General features: G+C 43.2%; 2 protein-coding genes across 2 annotated transcripts; both read left to right on the top strand.

Moving 5' to 3' along the window:
- The first annotated feature begins 18 nt into the window (after positions 1–18).
- On the top strand, positions 19–6,612 carry fam50a (family with sequence similarity 50 member A). Its single transcript, XM_037480421.2, has 13 exons — positions 19–294; positions 476–560; positions 708–807; positions 1,519–1,652; positions 1,932–2,008; positions 3,192–3,258; positions 3,414–3,475; positions 3,571–3,647; positions 3,724–3,778; positions 4,809–4,857; positions 5,018–5,088; positions 5,754–5,864; positions 6,454–6,612. Exons 1-13 carry the CDS (start codon positions 184–186, stop codon positions 6,460–6,462), a joined length of 1,008 nt encoding a protein of 335 aa, XP_037336318.1. The 5' UTR covers positions 19–183; the 3' UTR covers positions 6,463–6,612.
- A 271-nt stretch (positions 6,613–6,883) lies between these two features.
- On the top strand, positions 6,884–17,355 carry si:ch211-207e14.4 (interleukin-17 receptor D). The gene is made up of 12 exons (XM_037480420.2): positions 6,884–7,184; positions 11,416–11,500; positions 11,806–11,964; positions 12,408–12,526; positions 12,928–13,051; positions 13,127–13,165; positions 13,272–13,417; positions 13,540–13,614; positions 14,999–15,065; positions 15,216–15,362; positions 15,516–15,688; positions 15,839–17,355. The coding sequence occupies exons 1-12, from the start codon at positions 7,074–7,076 to the stop codon at positions 16,391–16,393; spliced, it is 1,800 nt and encodes a 599-aa protein (XP_037336317.2). The 5' UTR covers positions 6,884–7,073; the 3' UTR covers positions 16,394–17,355.
- The last annotated feature ends 427 nt before the right edge of the window (positions 17,356–17,782 follow it).

The raw sequence follows: 17,782 nt of genomic DNA, 5'->3' as shown, positions 1-17,782 counted from the left end.
AATTACCCATCATGCACTTTGTCGCCGCCATTTTTCTTGTTTTTGTGTACCGGGAGAACTGCGGTCTCCCTTCACAGTGTCTTGGAAGAGAAAAATCGGTTCCATTTCCACATCTAACTATTCTCTTCGTCATTTGTGGATTAAACTTTGACACAAGCGAGCGGCGCGAGTAAAGAAGGCGGCATGGCGCAGTACAAAGGAGCGGCCAGCGAGGCCGGGAGAGCCATGCAGCTGATGAAAAAGCGAGAAAAAGAAAGAGAGCAGCTTGTGCAGCTCAAACAGAAGATCGCAGAGGTTCGTAGCTAAACTTTTTACCCGGAATTCTAGGTTATTTACTTAAAATAAATGATAATTTCTCCTTGTGGTTGTTAGCTAGGTGTAGTACAGAGAGCCCTGAGGTTCGGGGAAAAAAGTCCCGTATGCGCCCCGCTGTGCTTCCGAGAGACCGTTAACCCGTTTGTCTGTCCCTTCGCAGGACAACATGGTGAAGTCCAACATCGACAAGAAGTTCTCCGCTCACTACGATGCTGTTGAGGCCGAGCTCAAGTCCAGCACAGTTGGTAAGGTGCTCGTCTTGTTCTGCGTCACGTGATCCCTTCACGTGTGCATTGTCAATGCACACTCTGCTTCTGTTTGGTTCATAACTGCAACACTACAAACGTCACCGAGAAATGGACCCAAGCCTTGTTTGTGTCCCTCTCGATCAGGACTGGTGACTCTGAATGATATGAAGGCCAAGCAGGAGGCGCTGGTGAAGGAGAGAGAGAAACAGCTGGCCAAGAAGGAGCAGTCCAAGGAGCTCCAGCTGTGAGTGTGGTGGCTTTCACCCCATAGCTGATATGAAACTCTGTGAAAAAGCAAAACATGGTGAACGCAATGCATTGTGGCTGGAGACTACTAATTGCTGCTTCTGTGGTCTCGATGCTTTTGCTCAATACTCGACCAATTTAAAAAAGAGAAATATTAGGACAAAAACCAAACACACACTTAAATTCTACCACATGCAATGATACCCAAGAGCAGTGGTTCCAAACCCTGGGGGTTTGTGTGGAGAAACCTGATCGGTCTGCACATAACCCTGACCTCCGGATGAACACGGGGGCCGACTGCGAGCCGGCCTTTATTGGTTCACCCCCCGGGGCTTCACATCATGTCACGGTTGGACCTTACTGATGCATCTGTGTCTGAGTTGTGGAGCAGCCTGGTTCCAACATCTGGTGCAAACCTCTAAAAAAGCGAAACGTTATTAAGATTTGGGTAGAAGATCACAACACTGTGTTTTCAGTTATTTCATTTTAGAAAGGGCCGTAACAAATAACATCAAAATGAAAAACAGAACTGCAGCTATTTCTTTTCTTTTTGCTGAGACATGAGGCCAGATGAAGCCCCCTGGCAGACTTTCCAGCAGTTTAACTGCAGATGCATGAAAGCACTTTGAAGTGATTATTTGGCTCTTTTTGTATGTCTACCTTTTTATTTTCGAGGGTCATCGCTGGGTTTTCACTGTTCTGTCTGCAGCAAGCTCGAGAAGCAGAAGGAGAAGAAGCGAAAGGAGGAACAGAAGAGGAAGATCGCCAGTTTATCGTTCAACCCGGAGGACGAGGGCGAGGAGGAGGAGGAGGAGGAGGAGAACGAAGACGAAGAGCTGGACTGTGAGTTTTTTGTAGGAGTGTTGAAGCATAAATCAACTTTTAAAAAGATTTACAATCGTAGCTTTTAGGGGTTTAATTCGATGGTTTCTTCCTTATCCTTGAGCACTCATAATACCCTGTATCCTACTACTACTGTCTGTTTGCAGAATAACACGCTTGACGGAGCGTTTGGAAACAAAGAGAAACGGCTTTTTCCCTAAAGAAAGCCAGAAAAGACAAAACCTCATCTGGCATGTTTCTTGAAAGTTTGTTTCACAGATGTTTGACTTTTTATCGTAGACTCTCCGGCTAGGAAGAAGTATCTGGGGAAAAATCCAGATGTGGACACAAGCTTCCTTCCTGATCGAGATAGAGAGGTGAGTTGAATACCCTTACCTAGGGCTGCAGCAACGAATCGATGAAATCGATTATTAAAAGCGCTGGCAACAAATTTCATTATCGATTCGTTGTGTCGCGCGACTATTATGTTAACTTAAAAAAGTTGAGCGCTCGCGCAGCAGAACAGAGAAGAAAAAAAGCTTCGCCCAGCAGAGCATTGCTAAGAAAAATAAATAAAAAAGAGCAGAGCTGAGGTAGAGGAAAGACCATCGGAGAGACCCTTAATACTGTTCTGAAACATGCGGAGAAAGAGAAACCAATGCGACCTAAATCCTCCCAGGTATGGGAATATGTCATACTGAAATGGAGGGGGGGGTGCTAGCGGTTTCATCTTTTTCCGTTCTAATTGCCGCGCTTGACTTTAAGGTGTAACCTTTTTTTATTGTTCGGTCTGAAACGGCGCGCCCAGTGACGGATGGTGCAGCAATATTGTTGTCCGGATGGAAATTGGGATAAATTCGGGAGAAAGGTCGCTCCGGGAGATTTTCGGGAGGGGCTTTGAAATTCGGGAGTCTCCCGGAAAAATCGGGAGGGTTGACATGTCTGATTGTAAGATATGCAAAAGCGACATGGCCTGGCACGGGAGCACCACGGCGATGATTCAGCACCTTAAACCGAAACATGTTGGAAAAATCTAATCTAAATATTGTTTGTGCCTAATATATTTAATTTGGCAGCTGTAAAGTGTACATGGGATGTGTGTATGTTTTTTGTGTTTCATTTTATTTGCTTACTTAGGGATGTTCAAGTAGCAATCTGTTTGTGCGCTTTCTAAATATGTTTTGCACTGTCAGTTCTATTTTTCAATAAAGGGTTGGAAATTAATGTTTTACATTTTTTTATCCGATTCATCGATTAATCGAACAAATAATCGACAGATTAATCGATTATTAAAATAATCGTTGGTTGCAGCTCTACCCTTACCCTTGTGCTGAGGTCAGACTGGGACTCTTTTATCACGTTGCAGACCGAAGCGTAAAGGTCTTTAGGGGGAACTCTCACCATCGTTACAAACCAAGAAAGACTTCTGTTGAAGTCGATAACTGCACCAAACACACGCTGCACTTATCTCTCACAGCTGTAACAATTGTGATATGATCACAAGCTGACAGTGAATAAAAGGTGATAAAAATACTTTTCCACTCTGCTCTCTCTGTTTAGGAGGAGGAGAACCGTCTCAGAGAGGAACTCAGGCAGGAGTGGGAGCTCAAACAGGAGAAGATTAAGAGTTGAGTGAGACTCTTCTCGCTCGCACACAGTCTATGCACACTTTGTCCCTCTTGGGTCAGACGTGTCAGCGATGGAGAAGGCCTCACCTCTCTGTTGCCTCCCCGCTTCAGACACTCTGAGTCCTTAAGTAACGGAGCGCTTCTTTGTCTCCAGGTGAGGAGATTGAGATCACGTTCAGCTACTGGGACGGCTCCGGGCATCGTAAGACTGTCAAGGTAGAGCCTGTCAGGCCCCGGCGCCGTACACCATCTACACACATCTACTCTCCTTGTGCTTTCATTGCGTCTTTGTGTGCGTTTCTCTCCTGCAGATGAAGAAGGGGAATACCATGCAGAACTTCCTGCAGAGGGCGCTGGAGGTCCTTAGGAAGGACTTCAGTGAGCTCAGGTGAGCAGAATGGAAGGAGCCCCAAACAAACCCACCCACAGCACATTATCTCCAACATTTGTTTTCCTCTGTGCAGGTCTGCAGGAGTGGAGCAGCTGATGTACATCAAGGAGGATCTGATAATCCCACATGTAAGTTGGTTCGTCTCTCTTCGCTTCCTTTTAGCATCGTGTTGCTGCAGCTCTTTTCACACTCACTCTGTAATTCCACACTGTCAAATAAATGAATATCTGATTCTTGTTTTTTCTAAATGATTTTTATTATCCTCGAAGACAGTTGAAAGGATATAAAGGTGCATTTATGGGGGTTTTTTTTAGTTAGGTTTTGATTTGCAGGTTACCCAATTTCTTTAGTTGTGTTCAAAATGTTCGAGGTTGGGACAGAGTATTTTTCTCAATTATACTTGATTATACCGTGACAGATTTGATCAGAGGTGTCGCTGTGTCTGGGTTGGTTAAGGGTGTAAATGGTTCACTTATGGATATGCCACCAACACTTCTCTTTCCTAACTGGGTGTCATCTGAATGTCATCATGGACATTTGCAAGTATACTAATCAGTGCAAAAGTGTCCTGCTGTTCTTATTTGGTGAAAGATGATCAACAACATTTGTCCTACACAAATCATTTTATGGTGTCATCCCTGCAGAAAGCATCAATGGCTTAGGTCCCAAAATACTCTTCTTTCACACACAGAAACACATGCTCAGTCCGACTGGCACCAGCCACATGTGTGTGTCATTTCTCAACACATCTGGAAATCCATGTGTATGATCATTTGTGTTCTAGACTACACATACGTTTATACTATTTCATAAAACAATGTCAAATCCTATTATACATATACAGGAGATTTTGTTTTCCAAAATACTCTTCACTCAATTTGAAAACCGATCGAACCACCAACCCTCTGATTGGAGGACGACCTGCTCTCCACTCACCCACAGATAACACAAAACACAAGTACAAACTTGAAACTCCTGCTTCGGGCTCCGCACTGATTTAGTATAATAAGAATAAGAATGTGGAGTAAAAACTGAACGCCTGAAGTCTCCTCACAGGACTCCTGGGATTTTTCTCTCACAGGATATGTATATATACATTAGAATTGTAGACAGGGAGTGATTGTGTCTCATTATTTTCTCTGTCTTTTTCTCTTGCAGCACCACAGCTTTTATGACTTCATTGTAACCAAAGCCAGAGGAAAATCTGGTGAGTAAACAAACGCTTTGAGCGCTTACATCCTCACCGACTGCAAATTGGTTCCTTTTTAAAAGAAACAAATGACGTCGCCCCATGAGGATTTGTTTCTGCACTACCCACGGAACAACGGGACCTTTCAGGCTAAGTCCGGCTTGACTTTCTCCCACAGGTCCTCTCTTCAGCTTTGACGTGCACGATGACATTCGACTGGTGAACGACGCCACCGTTGAGAAAGACGAGGTGACAATTTAAACATGACAGCAAAATCAAGATTGTTAAGAGTTAACAAAGCGAATTCTCTGGTTGATCCGAACCACAGACGAGCTCAACAGCAGCGGTCAGTCAGGGGGGGGTTGAATGATATGTTCACAGCTCATGGAGTAGAGGAAGGAATCTTTGAAACCAAAGCTTTTATTATTATATAGAAACAACTAAACAGGGAACCTCTTATTGTGAAACATTTAAGGGGCGAAAGCAGCCCGAATAATAGAGGAGCTTTATTATGAGGAGAATTATGGGAAATGAGATGGATTTACTTTGACCACTAAATCTAATAATGGACGAACTGAAGTGTTTAGCAGGGATACACATCTGCTGCATCGGATCATAAAAGAAATCCTAACATTGACAAAACCAAAATCCAAAGAATTTTGTAAACAAGCTGCTCTTTATTTACTCTTGAATGAATTTCTGCAATCAGTTTGGGAGTTTTGTTGTTTTCTTTGTATGCATCTCTCAATCAACTGACCTGTTTGTTCATAGTCAAAGATGGACTCAAACCAGCGGTTTTCTGCTGCCCTATTTTTATTATTATCTAATGTTGATCAGTTCATACGTCTCAACTTGAGGAGGGACTTTAATTCTATAGAGCTCAATTTGAAGTCTTTTTCGTTTTTGCCTTCAAGTCTCATGCAGGTAAAGTGGTGCTGAGGAGCTGGTACGAGAAGAACAAGCACATCTTCCCCGCTAGCCGCTGGGAGCCGTACGACCCTGAGAAGAAATGGGACAAATATACAGTGAGTCCGTCTCCTTTTGCCAAACGCCAGCATTCCTGGCCCAGCTCCCCATTCGGGTTTCCTCCCAACGCAAATCTGATCCTGCTTCAGCGTGTAAAGACTTCCAGCTGTTTTCCAAAGTAAATAGGTACAGATTCACTGCATGACGTGTGTAGCGTGCCGCTGCTCATCCCACAGGCTCCAACGGCTCCTCCCGCCATCGCACCTCCCGCTGTGCTACCAAGGACTTTGGAGTAACCTCTGCATCCAAAACTATAAAAAGCAGCTTGTATATTTCACCAAACTATCCAAAAGTAATTTGAAAGGGTCATTGAGGTTTTTACACCGAATCTTGAAGAAGTGCGTGTTTGCATTCTAAATATAACGCACATTTAAACCAATGGAGATGCTAGTGCTTCTGACTGAGTCATCTACTGTAGGCAGTAATACACAAGTAGCTCACTGAACTTTAAAATCACTTTAAAACAACCAAATGCCCCACATGGGAAGTTGACCAGCGGTGTGAAGCCGGGTGTCAGTGCTGAATAAGGAGACTTTTAACGTATTATTCATGCCTCGTCCCTCACACCGCGTTGCTTTGTTCTTTCAGATCCGGTGAAGCCGCTCTCCTCTCCGGACCTCCGGGATCCACCAGCAAAACTTTTAGTTGTTAACCTCAGTCTTATGCCACTTTCCATATTTCATCAATTCTATCAGGGTTTGATAAAAGCACTAATTGATGTTTTTTACTTGGTTTGTAAAATACCAACCCCCCCCCCCTGAAGTATATTTGACTCGCCAATGCAATGTTTCCTGTGAAAACAAAGGCCACGCCCTCATGTGTACAGCTCATTAACATGTTGCAGCATCTGTGCTTAATAAAGATGAACCTGGCTGAGGATTCTCTCCCATACAAAAAAGATGTTCGTCCTTCACGCGTTTGAAGCCAAGCACAAAACAAACGAGTCCGGCAGCGCAGCTGTTAAATAAGAAGGAGCGTGTGTGCTGGATGCACCTCCACCCAGCGCCCGAGGACACCACTCCCCCCGCTTTGTGCTCTGCTCGCTCACAGCCAGCTGTCACTCACCCACTCTTCCCAGCAGGGACCACACGCTGCCTTGGAGCTGCTCTTTCCCACCAGCACTGTGGCTTCTCACACCACTGAGTACATGTGACGGGGGTGGGGGGGGGGTTTAGGTTGTAGGTGCTCGTCGCGCCAGCTGTAGCAGCATGTGGAAGACGACTCTTGTTTTGTACCAGCTCTTTGCACTCTGTGGGCCACTCCGCGCGGAGGATGACGACATCGCCCCACAGGACTGCAGTCTGGACTGCGTGCGACAGGTAAAGCGGAGACCCGAGCCCCTGTGTATTAGGTGCACCTATGTGTAAGTCATAGCAGCGCTGAGGTGCACTTTTTAATGACATGCTGCTGCTTCTCCAGCTGTCGACATATTTTCTTTTGTATGTTGTGGTTGTCAACCCGGGGGTTTGGGCCCCCCACAGGGCCTTGAGATCAATCTGAAGAGTCACGACTGAAGATATTAAAGCAGAAAATATATCTCAAGGGATATCATAATCTAATGTGTTTTCTGAAAGAAAATTCTATTTGGTGAATTTAATGTCAAAGTCTGAGGAGGACTTAATTCCTCTTTAGTTGAACAGGATATAACAATCTTTATTTAAAGGGTTTGAATCTTAATTTGACATATTCTATGATTTTTTTTTAAACTAAACAGGTAAAAACAAATGCAAATTTCAAATTGAGTTTCATAAATGATTTAGAAGAACAACATAATGAGAAGAAACCGTTTGTGTGATGGATGGATTGAGTGCTTTGCATAAGTATTCACCACCTTGCCGTCACATCATTATTAAATAGGGTCTACCTGTCTATAATTTAATCGTATAAATAGACCTGTTCTGTGAAGCCCTCAGAGTTTGTTAGTGAGCATAACTGAACAAAGAGCATCATGACGACTCAGCAGCTCACCAAAAAGCTCAGGGTTAAAGTTGTAGTTCAGTTTGAAGCAGGTTCAGGTTATAAAAAAAATATCCCAACCTTTTGAACATTTCATGGAGCTCCATCACGAAAAGGGGGGAGAATCTGTCCACAGGACGACTATTAGCTGTGTACTCCACAAATCTGGCTTTATGGAAGAGTGGCAAGAAGAAAGCGGCTGCTGAAAGTGGGGCTCTGGGCCGATCAGACCAACATTTTTGCTTCAGTGCAAAACGCTGTGTGGGGGAAACCCAACACATGCGGCTGAGGTGACCCGGTGCTCATATTCGGAGGATTGATATGTGGGATATTTAATGTAGATATTTGTCCTCAGAAAGCTTTCCATCTAATTGTTTCCAGAATTTATGAAAAAAAAATCTTAAATTGGAAGCCTGTTTTTGCAGAAAACGTACAGGCCTGGTTTGTTACTAACTCATACTTTCCACCTTCTATAGGCCTCAAGCATGTGGGAAATAAATGTGTATTACAAAGTTTTACCACTTCCATTACTATGCATCTCACTCTGGCCTCTCATTTGGGCCATGCGTGCTAGGAAGGCTTATTGGGTTACCGGTGTGCGTGCGTGCAAAAAGTACCCAGCCTGACAAGTTAAATTCCATTGTGTGCACACTCCCTTTGTGCCCCATTGGTTGTTCGAGTTGGTCTATTTGCGGTTCCTAAATATGATGGCTATGCTATGCTATGTCCTCTACAGAGACGTGCGGGTGTGTTGTGGTGGAAGTTTTTCACAGGCAATCGTTAAATAAGAAAAAAGGCTCTGAGTCAAGTGTGTCTTTCTCTGTTTATTTCCTGGCAAGGGAAGAAAGGTCACAGCAGCTACGTGCTCAGTAGATTTCGAGGAACCTCCCGCCTTCACATCAGGGCCAGGTGGTTCTTATACCTCAGTTCAGTTACAGGTGGCATCAACAGAAAACTTACATTCACCACATGTAAACCAACTTGTTGAGCCTCTACAGCCAGGACACACTTCAGCTCTTTTCCCATGGCCATGGCCTCCCCAGCCCTTAAGCAATTAATAAACTGGTTATACAATGTCGCGTTTAGAAGAGTTACATATATTTCTACCATTACAGTGTCAGAAAGAAGGTTGATACTGAGTTATGAAAGCCAGATTTGTTGTTTAGGCTAATGCGTCAAAACAGTACGCGCCAACGTGGCACACGGCCGATAACAAGAAATTTCCACCCATCAGGATGGCCTATCATGTACTACGCTCTCTCACTAGCGTTCACACACACACCCACACACACACTCAAGTTAATGTCCAGCATCAGATTGCAACCATCTTTATCTTTAAAATGACTCTCTGTCATAAATTCCCTCGCAAATGTGATTTTATATGTGATTTGATTTGTATAAATTAAAATCCTAAACTTTTAAAGCAACTAATAGAGTTTTTCAAATCCTCTTAAACTACTTCAACTTTTTCATCCTTGCCAATCTTTCAGCTAGAGAGACCATTTCAACGTTAAAATGTTGACATAAGTCTATTATTTAAAAAAAACAGCTTGTTGATATATATTCTGCTTCATAATCACTAATTATAGTTAGTTTTTCAGTCCCTTTCTGAGTTTTACATGGGTTTCTATGTAGTGAGCTAGAGGGAAGCTTTGGAATGTTCCGGAAATCTAGAGTGAGGGAAGCATCAGATTTCGGTAAAAGAAATATGGCACTTTTGCCCTCACAGGCACAATATTCACTTTTCAGTACTTCTAGTACTACAAAATATATTTTTTAAAATTCATATCAGCTTCACCCATTTCTGTATTTTCAACAACAATTTGTTGAAATTTCAGGTTTTCTGATGTATGTTTTAAAAAAAGAAAGTCGTTTATTTAATCAATTCTTTCAAATTCCTTTCAGTTTCTGTATTTTCAGCAATTTTCTAAAATGAATTTCAGCTTTTAGCATTCCAACGCATTTTCAGCAGGAAATGCATTTTCTAGTTAGTGTAATGATGCTTATGCTTCAACTGTAAAAGAAAACCGTAAACATCCAGAAGTGGGATGCTCCTGTGAAGCTCCTTTTATTTATTCAGGTCTGAGATTTTTTTGTTATTTAACATAATATTGGTTATACAATATGGCCTTATGTTTTTTCCTGATATTCATTTATTTATTCAATTTGCTAATTCGAGTTAGTTTGTTAACAAACGTAAATATATAAGCTGAAAATATTTTTAAAATAATTATTTTTAATTTCATAACTAATGTTGGCGATGGGTGCCCTTTTGTTTTGGTTTCAGCACCTGCCCCCCAAAATGTGCACGTGCCTGCGCTTTCCATATCAGTGCGCACACAAAATAAAAAACACCTTTCCTGTATCAATTAGACAAACAAACGTTTATATATATATATATTCATGAAATTTGACAGGTAGATTCTTGACATTTATGAATTCATATTATTTGGGTTTCGGTGGCGATCGCTGACAGAAAAAGACCGGAAACAGCAACCAACTCTAACATTAAAGATCGTCTGACCGTATTGCTTCATTATTGTCCAGCGGCCAATTAACGTTATTGCGGCGTTACTGGATCCAAACGGACCAACTCGTTTGAAAGCCGCAGTGGGCTAAGGCGGGGGAGATGAACTTGTTTACGCGCACAAATAACCTCTGTCCACACACTTGTTCCGGTTCTCTCGGTTTATTTTCTCTATAGCTTTTCCATGATCACCGGGTTATACGTGGTCCATGAGGTGTGCGTGTCGCGAAGTGCGGATCGCGTAGTGCGTAGTGCGGTACACAAAGAGTCGCCTTCCCCCGTCCTCACCCCACGCCAAACTGAACCCGCACGGGTGTCAGGTAGGGTTTAATTAGGCATCCCCTTGCGCACCACACACGCCCACCGCTACACCCATGTCCCATAACAACCAATAAACAAAACATCAAATCAAACAAACCAACAACCCACAAAGTGTAACATTTATAAAAGGCAAAATATATAAAGAAAACATTTATGGCTCCTACAGACGTTATGTTTGTCAGTCGGCAACAATGAAACACGCTGCTCAATTGGCAAACGGCTTGCAGTCGACATTCATTCAACCAAACTTAGCAATTTAATATTAAGCCCGAAATAGTTTCTGAGTTACCAATCGGTCTATTTTTTGTACATAAAATCCATCGGCCGCTCTTTCCTCTTGGAGACATCGATCACATACATGTTGAAGAATACAGGATGGAAATGGGCATCGCTTGTCCGCAATGAATGGACAGTAAAAGCACCATTTCTTTTGGATTTGATTATACGCACCTGCTACATTTGTCATCGTAACGTCTTAATTAGAATAACCCACATATTGCAAATATAGTTATAAGAATGCACAGAAATACATATACATGTTCATGAAATAAAATGATTTAATAAACATTTTTCACTGTTCACCTCTAACCTTACAGAGAAATATGTATGAGCTGATTATAAATAATATTTACTGTCTGAGAAATGTCCTTCTTAAAACAGTTTGACTGTAATTATTGAGTCATATTTTGATTTAACATTCAGTAGAAAATGCAAAACTGAGTTGACTATTGCTTTCTCCCCTTCAGGGAGGATCCGATTGTAAATACTGCAGAATAAGCCAAGCTGACGTAAAGAAGGCTGTTGGTTTAAACACCAACAAAGCGTTTGGAAGTAAGTCTGTTTCCATTGCTATGCACTGGAATGCACAGCTTGAACATCTGCACCGCAGGCACATTACTCTGTCAAAGCACTGCATGAACTTGCACAATGTGAAACCCTTTTAGCAGCAGTGAGATGTTCTCTCAAGTCTTTTTCTTCCATGTCCTTAACCTGAAGTGGCACTTGACCGCATCAGAATGAGCAGATACACCCTCTCAGAGCAGCTGGTGTGTCTTGCAGACAACTCTACGAAATACAGAGACGTTGAACACCACACACTTTGACATTTAATGTATGTATTGTTTTTTCTTCCACAGGTTGCATTCCCAGGTCGTGCTTTGTGTTGTTCGGAGAAGAAGACAGTACACTCTGCCACCACTACGTCCAAGGGCCGGATAATGTCACGGTCGAGTTGGTAAATGATCTAGACCCCAGTTCAGACACGGCTGTTGTCTCCTGGAAGCCCAGCCACTATGGTAGGATGTTGTGGATCATCAAGGACAATTCTTGCATGCGGTTGACACAACGTGTGTTCACACAAACATCATGAAGGGGTTTGGTGTGTTTGTCGTATTGAATACAATTGGCCTCCAAAAAATAATTTGTTGTTTTTAGTTCAGCAGTTCCCAAACCTTCATCTGTCGGGGGCCCCCTTGAGGGTATGGGGACAATTGTTGAGATAAATTGTTTCCAACCCTTTTATCTGTCGCACTGTGTCTTTTTTGCTGTCTTTCTGATGCTGTGCGTCTTTCCATCTTCCCCCTGTCTCTTTCTCTCCCCATCCCTCTTCTCCTCTCCCTCGCACTCGTCCGCTTGTAAACTGAGCCGCTGTGGGTACCACGTCTTATCAATGTACCCGTGACTTGGATGTTGGATTGCCGCAGATGTCTGTAATGTCCTTTTGTGTGTTTTTCCCCAGGGATTGCCTTCCTGCGAGGGTTTCAGGTGTTCCTGCAGGCCTTGGGAGGGACCACCGTGGCCTGCCAGCTCTTTCTCTTCCACCGAAACATCTCCCTCCCGGCTTCACACGCTCAAAGGGTAGCTAGAGCCCCACTGGCTTTCACCTTTTTCTGTTGAGCATGTAATTTGTGACACAAATGCTGGCAACATAGTTCCCACTGTTTTTAGCAATGTTCACAAATTGTACATCAAGCAGCGCTTTTAGAGAGATTGTACTTCCTAAGCTGAAGCAGGAAAGATGTTAGTTAGGAACCTTTCTTAGCATATTTGACAATTCGAATCAAGCACAGGCCCCGGGAGGTTGTGGATCCCAGAAACCTGAAGGTCTCCACAGCGTCCATTCGGTGGGTCAAATGTATCGCTAAGTACTTTAGACGTCCACTTAAGTCTCAGGGATGATCTGCATCTTGCGTTTTGGAGGTGAAAGGTCATGGTCAACCTCGTTCTCATGACGTTACGTTTGCTGCTGCATTGTGCAGGTGTACAAGTCAGACCCTTTCCCCGGCCTTCCCCTTGGGTCCCAGTATGCTGTCACCGTCATGGCTTTGCCAGTGCCTGAGCAGGGGGGGAGGTTTTACCGCAGCACAAACTTCTTCACTCGCTGTAAGACAACTTGTTATGATACTGTTGGCGTAACAATATCGGAATTTTGACAACTTCTACATTGTGGTTTTGCAGCATGTGCAGAGAAGAATGGTCTTGAGCAATGCAAAAAGGGTGAGAGAACATTTTAGTCGTTTTTCGCAAATAAACTGGTAAAACAATGCCAGCTTGTGCTAATCAAGTTTCCATCTGTTACTATTTCATGGTGTGGTTGTTGTAGATTGGTACCCAAAAGATATCAAGGTCCAGCAGGAAGGGACTGCCATCACTGTGACCTTTAACCTGGCTCCGCCAAGCATGGGCATCAGAGGCTACTTCTCAGTGTGTTACGCTAAGGGCATAACGAAATACACGGACATCACACCTGTAAGTGGTTTCAATTTAATTTCCTGTTTTATCTCCACTCACAGCAATAATGTGTACATTGCTTCTGTTTGTGTGAATGTAAAATGTAGTAATTGTATTTGATTTGAATTTGATTTAATTAGATTTCCAGCCAAAACAAAAGTAACCACAGCTATCAGCTGAATGACCTTGAAGAAGGAACCAACTACACCTGCGAGGTAAACTGAACTGTAGTTTAATCAATGCTTGACACTTATTGTTTAAATACCTCACAGAGCCTTGTATTTAATATATTAAAATACTTGTCTTATATTCATGTACTGTATTATGGGGTGCCATTTGTAAAATGTCGCTCGTGTTAAAATCCTGGGCAGTTTTGGTACATTTAGCCTTATCATATGAAAAAAAAGCAGTACAAAATTCACATGTCACTTTTTCAAGCATTTTTTCAAACATACTGTATGGGTTATGCTGAAGCATTCCTTTAACTATCAATGAAAGGTCAAATGATGTCGTCCTGGTGAAAAGCCTACAGAGCGTTTTCATCAGTGTTGGGAAAGTTCACTTTCTACATGAACTAGTTCAAAGTTCAGTTCACACATTTTAAAATGAACTAGTTCAGTTCATAGTTCAAACTTCAAAATATTTATGTTAAGTTCACAGTTCCAACTAGTTCAGTTATTTTTTTCTATATGTAGCTGCAAGCTATTATTTTTCAAAATTATTGCCACAGCCCATATAGAACCACAGACAGCAATTATTTGATCAGTTTTAACACTGAAGCTATGCATCAGATTTAATCTTCATATCCTTATCCAACCAGGGTTTATATTAGCATTGAGGGGACAGCATTTCCCCTTTGCTGCTTTAATGTTGCTGTCCATTCACTCCACACTAGCAGCAGCTGCAGCGTTCACCCCCTCATTTAAATTGTTATACGCCGCCTCTTTGCTACACGCAGCTGTCGCCTCCATGCATTTCCTTTTTTTTTTGATGACGCATGCGGCGGTGCGACACTGGTGGCTGGTGTTGCCAGATTGGGTGTTTTTTCCGCTACTTGTTAAGGCGCGTTTACGGTGTGTTTTCTATAGAAATCTGGCACCCTGTTTGAACGATGTTAACCTGAAAGAACGTGCCGTTCACAGACACCAGAATGAACGAGTTCACAGTAACGTTCATCGGGCATTAATACAGTACGTTCAGTTCACGTTCGCCCAAAATATGAACGAGTTCATGAACTATCGTTTAATGAACGCGTTCAGGCACAACACTGGTTTTCATGATTGTCCTCTTTTGACTCGTTGTTCTGGTTTCCAGACCCCCGCTTTCACGTGACACATTCTGTCTAGCGAACAAACCAAAGTTGGCAAATAGCATTTCGCACATATACTGTATATATATGTGAGCCAACTGAACTTACAATCATCCAGTGGGCAGACGCAGTGCTCCCAAACAAAGATAGTGTTTGCTGGATTATAACAGTTTTCTAACACGCTCGCTACTAGAGGTGATTCTAAAGTCGGTGTGTACAAATCCCGGTTCAAGCTCATTTTGTCAAACTACAGTGTCCGTGGTCAAGGACAACATTTTCTTGTTTCACAGATTGCAGCTAACGAAGTTGATGCAGTGAGGAACAAATTCATGGTTCAGGTCTCGCAAATTCAAAAAGGTAGGTCAGGTTGTTTCGGTGTCTGAGGATCTTTACGATTCATAAACCTTTTTTGTTTTCTGAGTTTGAAAACCAAAATGATAAAACGTGATTTCTATTATGTGTATGAGCAGTCACAATGAGCACATTCACCATACACCGCATCCTTAGGAGGCTCCTCTCCAGTCTCAGCCTCTCCCTCGTTGGCTATGGTTCTTCCACTCGGCCTGGCCCTGGTAGCCATGTTTGTAGTCTTATTGGCTGCATTCACCAGAAGGAGGCCAAGGCCTCGGATGAAGAAACTTGACATCAAACCAGGTGCCAAGACAGACTACGTGTTTTTGCATCTGATTAAAACTAACGAAAGAAGTCATTGTTGTTTTTTTTACACCATTTGAAAGAGAAGCCGTTCTTTGTACCACCTCCTGTTCCTCCTTGCTGAGAAACCCCGTTTCTGTGTCATCCATTCAGATGTTATCAAGCAGCATCAGGAGAGCAAGACCCCTGGGGAAGTGATATCATTGTCCAGGAAGAGGCTGAACCCTCCTCGTCTTTTGATTTGCTATAGCAGCTTCGATGGCCCCGCACACGTCAATGCCGTCATGCAGTTGGGGGCCTTCATCCAACAGCACATGGCCACTAAGGTAGTGGACACCACATTTCATGACTCATTTGTTCTCTGTTGAAACTGACGTAAAAATGCGGATTACTTTATTGTTCAATTCATCCTTTCTTTAATGTTATATCAGTATAACATATATATTACCCAGGCTTTTGGTTATTTTGCCTCCAAGGTGTGCCTGGACCTTTGGGAGTCTCTAAGCGTGTCCGAGGAGGGCAGCATGGCCTGGCACTGCCGACAGATCCGGGAGAGCGACTTCATCCTGGTGATATGCTCTCGGGGCCTCCACCACAGGCCGAAGCCTCCAGATGATGAGGATGATGACGGCGAGGAGGCCGAGCAATGGCTCCGCTTTGGGCCCAACACTACCAGCACCGACGTAGCAGTCCAGCTTATTGGTGAGGAGGTGGGCCGTGCCAAAGCCAGGGGCCAGGACCTCTCCAAGTATATGGCAGCGATTTTTGATTACTCAGAGGAAGCAGACATCCCCGCTGAGCTGAGGCTGGTATCTCACTACACGCTGACAAGGGACTTGGAGCTGCTCTTCTCGCACCTCCATGCAGTGGCTCTGCAAGGGCCGGGGCGGTACCTGAGGATCAGCCACATCTCAGAGGAAGGTTACGCCGAGTTACCAGCCGGAGCAGCTCTGCAGCGCTCCATCGGTGAGGCTCGGACGGCAATGACGGAAAAGAGACGTCCCTCTGTGGCAGGGCTGGGCGTCACTTAGAGAAGTAAGATGCTTTCACCAACACCAAAAGCAATACTTTGGTTGATAGCCTACATGTGAATGGATGCTGCAAGCTCAAATCTGGGGCACAAAAAAGACAGATTGGTATTGGTAGTGGGTTATTTCAGACAGCACCGATACGCTGCCGTAGTCTGTGGTGGAACTGATCTTTCAACAAAGGAATGCATTCACTGTTTTCCTTTTAGTTCTCCACTGAGTGTAGGGTAAGAATGTACCCCAAGTTAGGGTTCCTCACAACTTCTCCAATCCCTGCTGATTGACTAACTGACAACCTCGGCCTCAGTGCACTTTGACCTCCAAATTGAATTTACATGCCACATGTGTTGTTCTTGGAAGGATTTGTAAAGAAAGAAGAATTGTGTGTGTAATTGTAAATTAGGCTTGCTCAGTAATAACAATGTACTTGGACATTTCCTATTCTTTTTCATACTGTGTCATTTTGTACTTGTATATTTATAGTCACAATATGAACTCATGCAGGACTTTTTGAAGTCCTTCTGTGAGAATTTTGAAGTACACATTGTTTCATATGGACAGTTTATTTATCCATGTGCATATCCCATCTATACATGTATTAGAATGGAGTAAAAAGTCATGTTTATTATCTTATTTCATGCTGATGTGAGAATAAGCTTGTATAAAATGCCGTATAGTATGTTTTTCTGTAATGTGAATATTGTGTCTGTGGTCTGTGATGAAACAAAGAATTCTCTGTCTCATCAAATATTGTGAGATCAAGTGCATGAGGACCACAGTCCTGCCCCAGAACGGGGGGGGTTGGATCAAAACCACCCCTTGTGAGTCTGTAATGTAATGGTACTCATTCGGGCATATGGGACATTAGAAGGGGGGTGAACCCACTCGGTCACAGTCTCAGTGTTATGCTAAAGTTGGACTAATAAAGTTTTTATTTTACACATCACACCACGGAGTGGTGGCTTTACAAAAACCAGTATATGAAAGAAACTGAAAGTGCGGAGGGAAGGTGTAGTCGTAGGTAGTGTAGGTCTGTCCGCTGGTACGAGCGCAACGCACACGGTCATATTTGCTCACATGCCATGCTTTGGGGAAAAATATATATACATTTAAAAATAATAATTAATTCCAGATTTTTTTCAGCCCCCCCCCCTCTCTTATAATGATAGGGGAAACACAGAAAAACTGTTCCTGGTAATCGACTCAGAAGCAGTGATCAGATAATTGTAATGAGCTCTATAAAGAAAGGAATGAGGAGCAACTCGCTCCATCGCTTGGAGCATGAGGCTGGAATGAGAAAAGGCCGACGGCGGTGCAGACTTGTTCTCCCTTTTTTTTTTCTTTCCTACGAACGACAGTTATAGAAATGACGTGATACAGAGGATTGAAATG

This window comes from Pungitius pungitius, chromosome 1, assembly GCF_949316345.1.
Source record: "Pungitius pungitius chromosome 1, fPunPun2.1, whole genome shotgun sequence".
Lineage (NCBI taxonomy): Eukaryota > Metazoa > Chordata > Actinopteri > Perciformes > Gasterosteidae > Pungitius > Pungitius pungitius.
The sequence above is the reverse complement of the archived record's forward strand: the minus strand, read 5'-3'. Positions and strand labels throughout refer to the sequence as shown.